General features: G+C 44.0%; 2 protein-coding genes across 2 annotated transcripts in view; one reads left to right on the plus strand and one right to left on the minus strand.

Annotated features, from left to right (window-relative positions):
* Positions 1 to 11,239, plus strand: part of PDHA1 (pyruvate dehydrogenase E1 subunit alpha 1) — an 18,114-nt gene that overhangs the window by 5,552 nt on the left and 1,323 nt on the right. Inside the window, exons 2-11 of the mRNA XM_017540637.2 lie at positions 382 to 441; positions 992 to 1,165; positions 2,212 to 2,338; positions 3,996 to 4,087; positions 5,388 to 5,480; positions 6,247 to 6,402; positions 6,572 to 6,643; positions 8,514 to 8,581; positions 9,785 to 9,893; positions 10,381 to 11,239. The exon at positions 10,381 to 11,239 is cut by the window's right edge and continues 1,323 nt beyond it. Of these exons, the coding sequence (XP_017396126.1) occupies positions 382 to 441; positions 992 to 1,165; positions 2,212 to 2,338; positions 3,996 to 4,087; positions 5,388 to 5,480; positions 6,247 to 6,402; positions 6,572 to 6,643; positions 8,514 to 8,581; positions 9,785 to 9,893; positions 10,381 to 10,545 (1,116 nt within the window). The 3' untranslated portion in view covers positions 10,546 to 11,239. The remainder of the gene's footprint in view (positions 1 to 381; positions 442 to 991; positions 1,166 to 2,211; positions 2,339 to 3,995; positions 4,088 to 5,387; positions 5,481 to 6,246; positions 6,403 to 6,571; positions 6,644 to 8,513; positions 8,582 to 9,784; positions 9,894 to 10,380) is intronic.
* Positions 11,147 to 11,239, minus strand: part of MAP3K15 (mitogen-activated protein kinase kinase kinase 15) — a 147,409-nt gene continuing 147,316 nt past the window's right edge. The window contains exon 30 of the mRNA XM_037742818.1: positions 11,147 to 11,239. This exon is cut by the window's right edge and continues 484 nt beyond it. The gene's annotated coding sequence lies outside the window, so the exon portion shown is untranslated.

Raw genomic sequence — 11,239 nt, forward strand, 5'->3', positions numbered from 1 at the left:
AAAAAAAAAAAAAAAAAAAAGAATGGTAAAAACAAACTCAGCTCACAGATGATCTAGTCTCTTTAGCCACTAATTTCATTATATTCTCACTATAATTTCTTTGACAACAAAGGATGGGTTTGGTTTTTGCCCCTTTCTCTTTGCACTGCTCGCCTTCAGATGGCGGTATGATGGCGTTTCATTGGCCAAAGCATGGATTAATTTTGGAGGACAAGGAGGATGCAGGCACAGTACACAGAGTGGGAGAGAAGGCCATGCATATGCTGGGTCTTATTAACTTTCCTTAACTTCATCCTGGTAACCGAAGAATAGTAATTATACTTTCCAAAATTGCTGACAATTAAAAAGTACTGATTTGCTTGTATATTTTTGTCTTTCCAGGCAAGCAGAGTGCTGGTAGCATCCCGTAATTTTGCAAATGATGCTACATTTGAAATTAAGGTAAGAAGTGTTTTACTTCGTTAATAATTTTTTCACAGGTACACACTGATACAGTTTTACCTTTAGAACATTTTGATGTTCATGCTTAGCCATCATTTTCTTAACGTTCCAGGGTCAAAGGTTCAGAGAAGTTTCACAAAAACTAGAATTTATTATTAGCGGCTTGCTGCCGTTCTGTGGGGTGAAGCGGGAGAAGCTAAAAAATAAAAACAAAAGCTTATTTTAAAGTTTAGAATGTAATTCAGTGAGATATTTGAATAAGAAGAGTCTTAGTTGTTTCTTTGAAGGTTCTTCCAGCCTGTAACTCAGTTGACTTTTAGGGGCTTTCAGTGAAAATCATCTTAGAAAGATTTCCTTCTACTCAAGTCCCATCTCACTGCACAGTGAGGTTTACATATTGAAGGAACAGAGGCAATATGAAGCATTACTAATGTGCTCCTTTGCAGTTTTTCGAGTTCAATATTATTTGCAATGGAGTTAGATCTCAGAGTGGTCAACAGTGTTTGCAGTATAGTATGTGGAGGATAATAACCATCTTACTCCATTTCAGAAATGTGACCTTCACCGGCTGGAAGAAGGCCCTCCTGTCACAACAGTGCTCACCAGGGAGGATGGGCTCAAATACTACAGGATGATGCAGACTGTACGCCGAATGGAGTTAAAAGCAGATCAGCTGTATAAACAGAAAATTATTCGCGGTTTCTGTCACTTGTGTGATGGTCAGGTGAGTGGTAGGTTTGTGATAGAGCTGTTATTTGGGTATTGACGTGTGGCCTGTACTTACTGGGCTTTACCCTGCCTTATGCATCGTAAGCATTGGAGGCTGGTAATGTAATTTTCTTTCATTTATTTATTTTGTTGAGACAGTCTCTGTCTGTTGCCCAGGCTAGAGTACAGTGGTATGATCATGGCTCACTGCAGCCTCTGCCCCCTGAGCTCAAGCAGTCCTCTCACCTCAGCCTCCCAAGTAGCTGGGACCACAGGTACACGCCACCACACCCAGCTAATTTTTGTGTTTTTTTGTAGCGACGGGGTCCCACTATGTTGCCCAGGCTGGTCTCAAACTCCTGGGCTCAAACAGTCTGCCCACCTTAGCCTCCCAAGGTGCCGGTATTATAGGGGTGAGCCACTGTGCCTGGCTGAAGCCAGTATCTTAGAATAAAAAGTAGAAGTCACTATGAAGCTTAGGCTAAACAATTCATTCACACATAACATTGCCAGTTTATGTACCTGTTCTTAGAGTTTTACTATGTTAAAACTTCCTGGCACTGTGATCACCTGTACTGTATACAATTTGGGGAGAAAGGATTAGTTTGCTTGTTTTTTGTTTTGTGGGTTTAGGTCAAGGGTTATAGAATCAAATGCCTTCAAGGGCCAGCCAGGTAGCATAAATCGGTGAATAAGGCTAGGTATACATAACAAAGAATGGTGACAGGGACTCTGAACTGGGACCAGCATGCCCTACCCAGAGGAACGCCATGACTTGGTTCCAGCCAGTTGGTGCCGTGTGGAAGTCATGGGTAATGCTTCCTGTTATTCATGACTCCCTGAGAAGGCGGAAGTCTGGATTTTCATGTGACATTCCCCAATGTTTTAATTTTGACATCTGATGTAGGATTTTCTTTTAGGTCATATAGGAGAAAGGAAGTGGCATATATGTGGTCATTAATGATAGTTCTACTAGCCCAAATATTTCACTGCTGTCTAGGAAATGTTTTTCTTCAGAAACATGTATTGCATGGCCTCATGGTTTCTCCTTCCTCTAACCAGGAAGCATGCTGTGTGGGCCTGGAAGCCGGCATAAACCCTACAGACCACCTCATCACAGCCTACCGGGCTCACGGCTTCACCTTCACCCGGGGCCTTTCTGTCCGAGAAATTCTCGCAGAGCTAACAGGTTTGCTGTTGATTTACAGAAAGGGGATACGAGTGGATGAAGTTTTTAAATATCTTTCATTACAATGCTGACTATTATGAGTTAATATTTGTTAAAAGTTTTAAGTTTCTTTTTTAATTCTTCTTTGGTGCTCTGTTACTTCCATTGTGCTCTTGAGTTAAATGACCATTTTTGAAGTCCTCTGGCCCCTCAGGTAAAACTTTAAAAAAGATTAGTGCTATAAAATCACAGTAGGTTTGGTTATCATTCAAGCATGGCAACAGAAGTCTAGCAATCATAGAAAGTAAGTTGGGTTGAGGCACTCCATGGTATGTGATGTAAATTCTAGAATGTAAATTCCCCTTTTCTTTGTCCCCCTTTTTGTTTTGTTTTGGTTTCTTTTTTGAGACTGAGTCTCACTCTGTTGTTCAGGCTGGAGTGCAGTGGTGTGATCTTGGTTCACTGCAACCTCCACCTCCCTGGTTCAAGTGATTCTCGTGCCTCAGCCTCCCAAGTAGCTAGGACTACAGGTGTGTGCCACCACGCCTGGCTAATTTTTATATTTCTGGTAAAGACAGGGTTTCACCATGTTGGCCAGGCTGGTCTTGAACTCCTGATCTCAGGTGATCTATCCGCCTCGCCCTCCCAAAGTGCTAGGATTACAGGTGTGAGCCACCGTGTGCCACCTGTTTTGTTGTTTTTGAGACAGAGTCTCGCTCTGTTGCCCAGGCTGGAGTGCAGTGGCCTGCCCTTGCCTCCCAAAGTGCTAGGATTAAGGCACGAGCCAGTGCACCCAGCCCTCCTTGACTCTTTTTTATTTTTTTTTATTTTTTATTTTATTTATTTATTTTTTTTTGGAGACAGTTTTGCTCTTTCACCCAGGCTAGAATGAAGTGGTGTGATCTCAGCTCACTGCAACCTCCGCCCCTGAGTTCAAGCAATTCTCCTCCTGCAGCCTCCCAAGTAGCTGGGATTATAGGTGCCCACCACAACACCTGGCTAATTTTTGTATTTTTAGTAGAGACCAGGTTTCACCATGTTGGCCAGGCTGGTCTCAAATTCCCGACCTCAGGTGATCCACCCACTTCAGCCTCCCAAAGTGCTGGGATTATAGGCGTGCGCCCCCGTGCCCCGCCCTCCTTGACTATTTAACTATGGTTGTCCCTCCATATATCCAGGGGATTGGTTCTAGCACCTTCAAGTATACCAAAATCCTCAAATACTCAAGTCTGGAAGTCAGCCTTCCATGTCTTCGGGTTTGCATCCTGAGAATATTGTATTTTTGATCCACATGCAGCTGAAAAAGAATGTGTAAGTGTACCCATGCAGTTCAAACCCTGTTCAGGGATCGAATATATTTAGTGTACCAGTATAGGAGAGGTCCAAAGATGATTGTAACTGGCCAGAAAAGCAAGTCCAGGGTACCATCTGGACTTTTGCCAACATCTAAAGGTAATTCAGTGATTAGAGAGTAGGAAAAGCTGGAAAGGTTGAAGCACATGGAACTAGTGGAAGGACAAGGAGAAACACGTGTTTGGCTGGTGGGACAGGTCCTTAGACCACTGAATTGGCCTCTGAGTTCTAATGGTGGAGCCTCAGAGTACATACTTGGGGTGCAGTTGGGTTTGCTTCGTAGATTTGGTTTGTGTTGCACATGTGTGTGTTCTGCCATTTCCAGGACGAAAAGGAGGTTGTGCTAAAGGGAAAGGAGGATCGATGCACATGTATGCCAAGAACTTCTACGGGGGTAATGGCATCGTGGGAGCACAGGTAGTCAAGGACAAGGGTTGCGTGCTTCCTTAGATTTGGCCCTGGCCTTTGTCTTCAGAAACTTCCCCAGCCCCAGACAACTTTTCCCTGAAGTAGCACAGCCTTTTGCTGCTCAGTGACGCTTTGGTCAGTGTCACATATACGATGGTAGTCCATGAGATTCTAATGGAGCTGAAAACTTCCTATCACCTAGTGACGTTGTAGTGGCACAACATGTTACCTTTTCTACGTTTAGGTACACAAATATTTTGCCCGCAGGATTCAGTACAGTCATGCTGTGCAGGGTTGCAGCCTAGGTGTGCCGTAGGCTGTACCATCTAGGTTTGTGCAAGTACAGTAAGGTGTTCACACGACAAAATTGCCTAGTGATGCAATTCTGAGACTATATCCCTGCTGTTAAGCAATGCATGACTGTATTTTGGGGGCTTGGTTTGCCTTTAAATATCTAGTGCCTCAGAGCCCACCATCTGAGAGAGAAGTAGACTTGGATGGTGATTTGTAATGTTTCCTTTGAGGTGTTTGCTATTTTCTAAGTAAGCAGGAGCCTCTAGCAGTGGAGCCATACCTTCCCCTTCTTATTTCTATTTCAGTACATTCACTGATTTATCTTGTCAACTTCATTATGGAGTCCTTGTTCTCATCAGTTAGTGAATGATGAAGAATTAACAGCACAAAATTATATCCAGACTTTTTTTTTTTATTTTCTAACATACTGAGATTCTATTATGTGTTTTTTTTTTTTTTTTTTTTTTTTTTTTTTTTTTTTTTTTTTTTTTTTTTTAATGGAGTCTCGCTCTGTCACCAGGCTGGAGTGCAGTGGCGCGATCTTGGCTCACCGCAACTTCTGCCTCCCACGTTCAAGTGATTCTCCTGCCTCAACTTCCCAAGTAGCTGAGATTACAGGCATGCACCACCATGCCCAGCTAATTTTTGTATTTTTAGTACAAATGGGGTTTCACCATGTTGGCCAGGATGGTCTTGATCTCTTGACCTTGTGATCCACCCGCCTCGGCCTCCCAAAGTGCTGGGACCATGCCTGGCCAAGTTTTGTTTTTTAACTCTTGAATGCAGAAATGTTATTGCTTACTGGTTAAAATAGAACATAGTATTTATGTATTACTTTACTGGTTCATTGAAAATAATGGGGGTGGGATAAGCAGAGAGAGATGGGATTGGAAGGAGAGTTCGTAGCAGCAGTGTAATTTCTGTGCCAGATTCTGGCCAGGAGTTAAAATGCAGGGCATTTATATCTCCCCTCATGGATTTTTGTGGTTCCTTTCTCGGTTGTCCTTCATGTTAGGTGCCCCTGGGTGCTGGGATTGCTCTAGCTTGTAAGTATAATGGAAAAGATGAGGTCTGCCTGACTTTATATGGCGATGGTGCTGCTAATCAGGTAATTATGTCTCTTAACTTTCCAATAAAAATTTTATTTTCAAAGTGTTTAATATTCACAGTTGAGTTTCTAAAGTAGTAGTGTATTGCCTGTTAGGTGAAATAGCAATTCCTATGGCTAACTCAAATTTGGTTGATTTACGGTCAGATTAGAGATTGACCTCTTAGTGCTGTTTCACAAGAGCCTTATGGGGGTGCATTCCTGTGAAGGAGCTCGTCTTTGTTCTATATCAGCGCTTGGTAAAGGCCCTCCCCGCAACCTATTGCAAAACAATACAGACCCATTCTTTTGGATGCCAGGGCAGGCAGTGTCAAATTCAGATAATAGTGTCTGAGTCCTAACTCAGTTTCTGTGCTTCTCTTGTTACCAAGTAATCCCCAGTCTGCGACTGGCACTCTGTGAAGCCCTATCCAAGAGGCCAATTCTCAGGTGCTGGTTCACTCTGGCTATCCAGTGGGCCTGATAGATTTCTAATAAAGTATAAAACTAGGTAGCCACACGTTTTTGCATATTGATCTTTTTTCCAGTGTGTTCCTTACTGCTAGCACAGCCCCAAAGAAACAAGTGGTAGTATTTAGTTATTCACCTCCCTTAGCTACAAGAGTGTGATGCCTGCTGCTGCTCCTCCACCCCCACCCCGCTTTCCCTCACCACCCAAAGCTCGGTTTTAGAAGAGGCGGCTCTCTGTGCTTGATGAAAGCCTTCTGTGCCAGGCAGAGCAGCAGCTGTTACAGATGATGAAGCCCCTTTTCATAACTTCTTCCAGGGCCAGATATTCGAAGCTTACAACATGGCAGCTTTGTGGAAATTACCTTGTATTTTCATCTGTGAGAATAACCGCTATGGAATGGGAACATCTGTTGAGAGAGCAGCAGCCAGCACTGATTACTACAAGAGAGGGGATTTCATTCCTGGGTTGAGAGTAAGGACACCTGTGGTGGGGCTGGGGCCCAGGGTATGCCCTTGTGCAAAGCCTTACCAATTTTAGAAACATTGAAGAGTTTGATTCTCATGCATGAGCAGGCCATGTGAAAGTAAAATGGTTTGGAGCAGTTGGATTTATGCTTTGCCCCTCCCATGTTTATTCACAGGTGGATGGAATGGATATCCTGTGTGTCCGAGAGGCGACAAGGTTTGCTGCTGCCTATTGTAGATCTGGGAAGGTAAGGCTCTAAAGGCCTCTGGGCTAATGACATCTTCAGAAGTTCAAAGACTGCCTCCCATGTGTCTGTTGAAGCTGTTAGGGAGTAGCTGCTAATTGAGGTGCATGAGCTGGAAGGCGAGTAAAGAGAGCAGGGCTCCTTTCTGAGTAGCTTGGTCTTTAGCTCACCCGCTGGGAAGCCAACGTTGCTTTCGTTTGGGGGAAATCTGTTCTGGTGCTTCCTCTGCTTTGGCCTCTGTCTTCTTCATGACAGCTACTTTGCCTTTTAGTTAGGTTAATTCTGTACCTCCTCCCCAACCCCTATTAATCATGAGCCCCTTGAAGGAATAGATAGGGGGTCCGCAGTGTCCAGCATAGAATGTCATGTTTACAATAGGCATTTAATGTGTGTGTCTTAGACACATTAAATAGAATGACTGAAGCTTGTAATCTTAGTCTTGCTCAGTCCTAAGGATCTTTCCCTTCCTGTGTATGGCAGTGAGGGAGATGGGCCTGAAGAGAGGTTTCAGTTCCTTTGGCGCTAGTATAGGCTTAGTAGGTTTGGGTGTTCTCCCTAAATCAATGTTCCCCAGCCCAGAAACAAGGTTTCTGCAGTTTGTATTCAGTGCCATACCATGTATGTTTGGGCAGTGGTGCGTATCAGATGTGGCCGGAGTGATGGAAGAGACGGGGAGGTGAGGGGGGGAAATGGAGCATAAAACAAGCGCTAGTGAGGAGAACGAATCAGAGCAGGACCAAAACCACAGCTTGGGGACAGGGGGCTGAGCAGTCTATGTCAGGACTCTAAGGCTGGGAGCGCCAGGCCCTGACGGTGGATTTTGACCCCACCTTTCCCAATTCTTGAAAAGAATCTGTGGGGGCCAGCCCTGGCTGGAGATATGGTGTTGACTGCCCCAGCCACATAACCTTCACAATTCTGAGTTAGGTGTTAACTGTTTTGCCCATTTCACAGACAGGGAAATAGCCACAGAGCAGTTAAAGGTACAGAGCTACTCTACCTTGGAGCCCGGATTGGAACCCAAGCACCGGGACTCTGAGCCAGCTCCCCACTCCCCCATTTTAACTGCTGTATCAGACCAACCAAGGATCCTCAATGCTTCCCCACTCCTCAGTGTTCAGAGCCATCTCCTGGAAGTGGGCTAGTGTAGAATGAGCAGGCCACTTGGTGATACAGAGCCCAACTGGGCAGACTCCCAGCAGAGCCTCGGGGTTTGGGGAGCAGAGGTTGTTGGTACCTGCCAACTTTGTTGCACACTAGCAAGATCTGTGAAGTACAAGTGGCTGCCAGCCCCACAACACACCACGAGAAAGGAGCATGAGATGGAAATCTGCCTAGCCAATGTCAGGAGGCTCTAACACATGCTCAAAGCCTTTTTCTTTTTTGACAGGGTCTCGGGCAGTGGCACATTCACAGCTCACTGTGGCCTTAACTTTCCAGGCTCAGGTGATCCTCCCAAGTAGCTAGGACTACAGGTGCATGCCACCATGCCTGGCTAATTTTTTTTTTTTTTTTTTTTTAAGAGATGGGGTTTTGCTATGTTGTCCAGGATGGTCTCGAACTCCTGGGCTCAAGTAATCCACTTGCCTCAGCCTCCCAAAGTGCTGGGATTACAGGCATGAGCCACCATACCTGGCCTTTTTGATCCAAAACAAGCTATTGCCAGATTGCCTTATTAAAAATAAGATGAAATATGTAATCGATACATGCTAGAAATGAGAACAGATAATCAGTCAACAAATAAGAAATTTGTGACAACTCAGAAGATCTGATAAGAATACACTGGACACTTAATAAAGGGCCTGCGTTTGAGGCCGTGGATCGTCGGGCTGCTGTTCCCATCATTCCTAACTGCCTACCGGTTCTGTTTTAGGGGCCCATCCTGATGGAACTGCAGACTTACCGTTACCACGGACACAGCATGAGTGATCCTGGAGTCAGGTACACTCATGGGCAATTTGGTTTCCAGAGGTGGTGGGCTTTGAATGGTGTTACATGGCAAAAGGTACACATTTCAACATTTGCTTTTGCAGCTACATAGCAGTTCACTTCTTGTATGCAGTTAGTTTTGTTGGCATCAAGTTATCTGGAGTCTTAGTCTGAAAGCAGTGCCTCCTAAAAAGAAAGCTTTCTGAAAATTCCTAGAGTGTATAGTGTCTGAGCACAAGCAGCGATTTTAAAAAGAGCATTGGAAATTGTTACATGAAACAGGGCTGATGGTAGGGTAGTATATTTGGGGGCATTTAGCTTTTGTAGGTATTACCCCAAGTCCACAGATGGCATACTCCACCTGAAGAGGATCAGAATTTGGAGATGTTCTTCTGTCTGGCATAGAGCAAGCCTAACAGGGTGTTCAATCTGTTGAAATACATCAATCACTAGGAAGGTATGAATTTTACTTTTTGGCTTAGTAGCTGTGGCATGTAATTCTGGAATCCCAGGTGTGACACAGTTGAATAAACAAGCCTTTGTAGAGTGGCCTTCTAAGGGAAAATCATGTAGAGAGTATAGTATATGGAAAAATGTACTTTGTGTAAATCTGTTGTTGAAAGTGGTAGAATCCTTTTACTGATGTAGTGATACTTCAAATGATGTAGGCAAAAATTCTACATCATAGAATTGGAAGACTTAGTATCCAAGGTTTTGCTGTCTGTGCTTCTTTAGGGAGACTTAAGGGAGAAAGGCAAGGCACATGGATTTCTTGCTGGGTGCTCTGATGTCTCAAATTCTAATTATCAGCACAAAACTATCTCTGCTGTCCCTACCCATGTAGTATACTGGAGCCCAAATGGGTGGGACAAGAGACACTTCTTTAGACCCTTATGTCTAAATTAAAGCAGCAAGCACAAACTTGGCCCCTGTTGTCAGAATGCCAGAGAAGCCCTGTGACTTACCAGTGTATGGTTTTCTAGAAAAGACAGAAGCAGTTCTTAATAGAATGTTAAGCTGCGTTCTGGTATTTTGAAAGTGTAACTCTGCCACTGCTGTGGTGACATAGGCATTGATGTGCCCCTTTGTTTTAGAAACACACTTCTGTATCTCACCTCATTGGGACAGTCCAACCCAATATCCTGTTTCTTCATGCTGTCCTTGCTCTACTGGAGCTGTTCTTACTGATCAATTACTCTTTTTCCCTCCGCATAGTTACCGTACACGAGAAGAAATTCAGGAAGTAAGAAGTAAGAGTGACCCTATTATGCTTCTCAAGGACAGGATGGTGAACAGCAATCTTGCCAGTGTGGAAGAATTAAAGGTACAGTCATTCATTCGTGGTGGTTTGAAGGTTGGCTTTTTTTGTGTCCCCCGCCCCCCCCCAAAAAAAGTTACCATCCTTGGGTGGGCACAGACCGAGTTTGTGTGGGTTTCTCTAAGCCTAGAAAGTGATGTGCTGGGGCATAATGGATTCCAAAGTCCCTCGGGGTAGGGTTTCCTTTTAGTTTCCTCTCCTCCAATTCTATTACTCTTTAGATTTTGGTGGACTGTGGACCACCTGAGTACATGCTATCACTAATCACAGTGGCCAAGCCCCCCCAGTAGCATAGTTCTTTTTTCCTAAGAGTATACTTTGGATTTTTCATTCATAAAAAAAGATACACCCTAGAAATCTGTATTCCAGAATCTTTTAAGTTAGCAACTGTTAGTGCTTGTAGTTAGAAGAGTTACACCAGCAACAGGTCCTCAGTAGAACTCTGGTTGGTACCTAAGCTGCTGTTCATTCAAAAACCTTTCACACTTCTTAGGAAATTGATGTGGAAGTGAGGAAGGAAATTGAGGATGCTGCCCAGTTTGCCACAGCCGATCCTGAGCCGCCTTTGGAGGAGCTGGGCTACCACATCTACTCCAGTGACCCACCTTTCGAAGTTCGTGGTGCCAATCAGTGGATCAAGTTTAAGTCAGTCAGTTAAGGGGAGTAGAAGGTGAGCCTCTATACCTTCAGGGGCTGCTAGACAGTGTTCAGTGTTCTCAACTTGGTTAAGGAGGAAGAAAACCCAGTCAATGAAATGCTTGTAAACCTCCACTTAGTCTAAGTGTGTAGATTGAGCAGGTAGTAATTGCATGCAGTTTGTACATTGTTGCATTAAAAGATGTTATTGAGTGCTTAGTGTGAATATTATAAAAGATTATTTTTGACTTAGAGTATTTGCACAAAGTATACAACTATTTTAATTATGAAAAGGAAGAACAATTCCTAGTATGCCCATGTCTCGCCACCTTTTTGAGAGACCATTACGTGGGCCCCTCATAGGCAGACTTGTGGTAACAGCCCACACCTCCAGCCATAGCACCCACCCCACCGTGTACAGCGGCCTGTTCACGCTGACCATCACTTCTCTTTAAGACACAATATTTATTATAATCAGGCAGCAGGACAGGTCCATTTCAAAATGAGATTTCATGATCAAAGGCCACATAGTTTTCTCCACTTATACATTCAGTATAAATATGAAGCTATTTTCTGTTCATATCAAACATCATTAAATACAAGGCACATTCGTATCAATGTTGTGTTTCTCAAATTTAAGTACCGTAACAGTTCTGAAGCAAGTCCCAGCTTCCATGTTAAACGCCCCTTGTTTCACCATTCCAGCAAGTGCTAAA

The sequence above is a fragment of the Cebus imitator genome, unplaced genomic scaffold (assembly GCF_001604975.1).
Source record: "Cebus imitator isolate Cc_AM_T3 unplaced genomic scaffold, Cebus_imitator-1.0 Scaffold128, whole genome shotgun sequence".
Taxonomy (NCBI): domain Eukaryota; kingdom Metazoa; phylum Chordata; class Mammalia; order Primates; family Cebidae; genus Cebus; species Cebus imitator.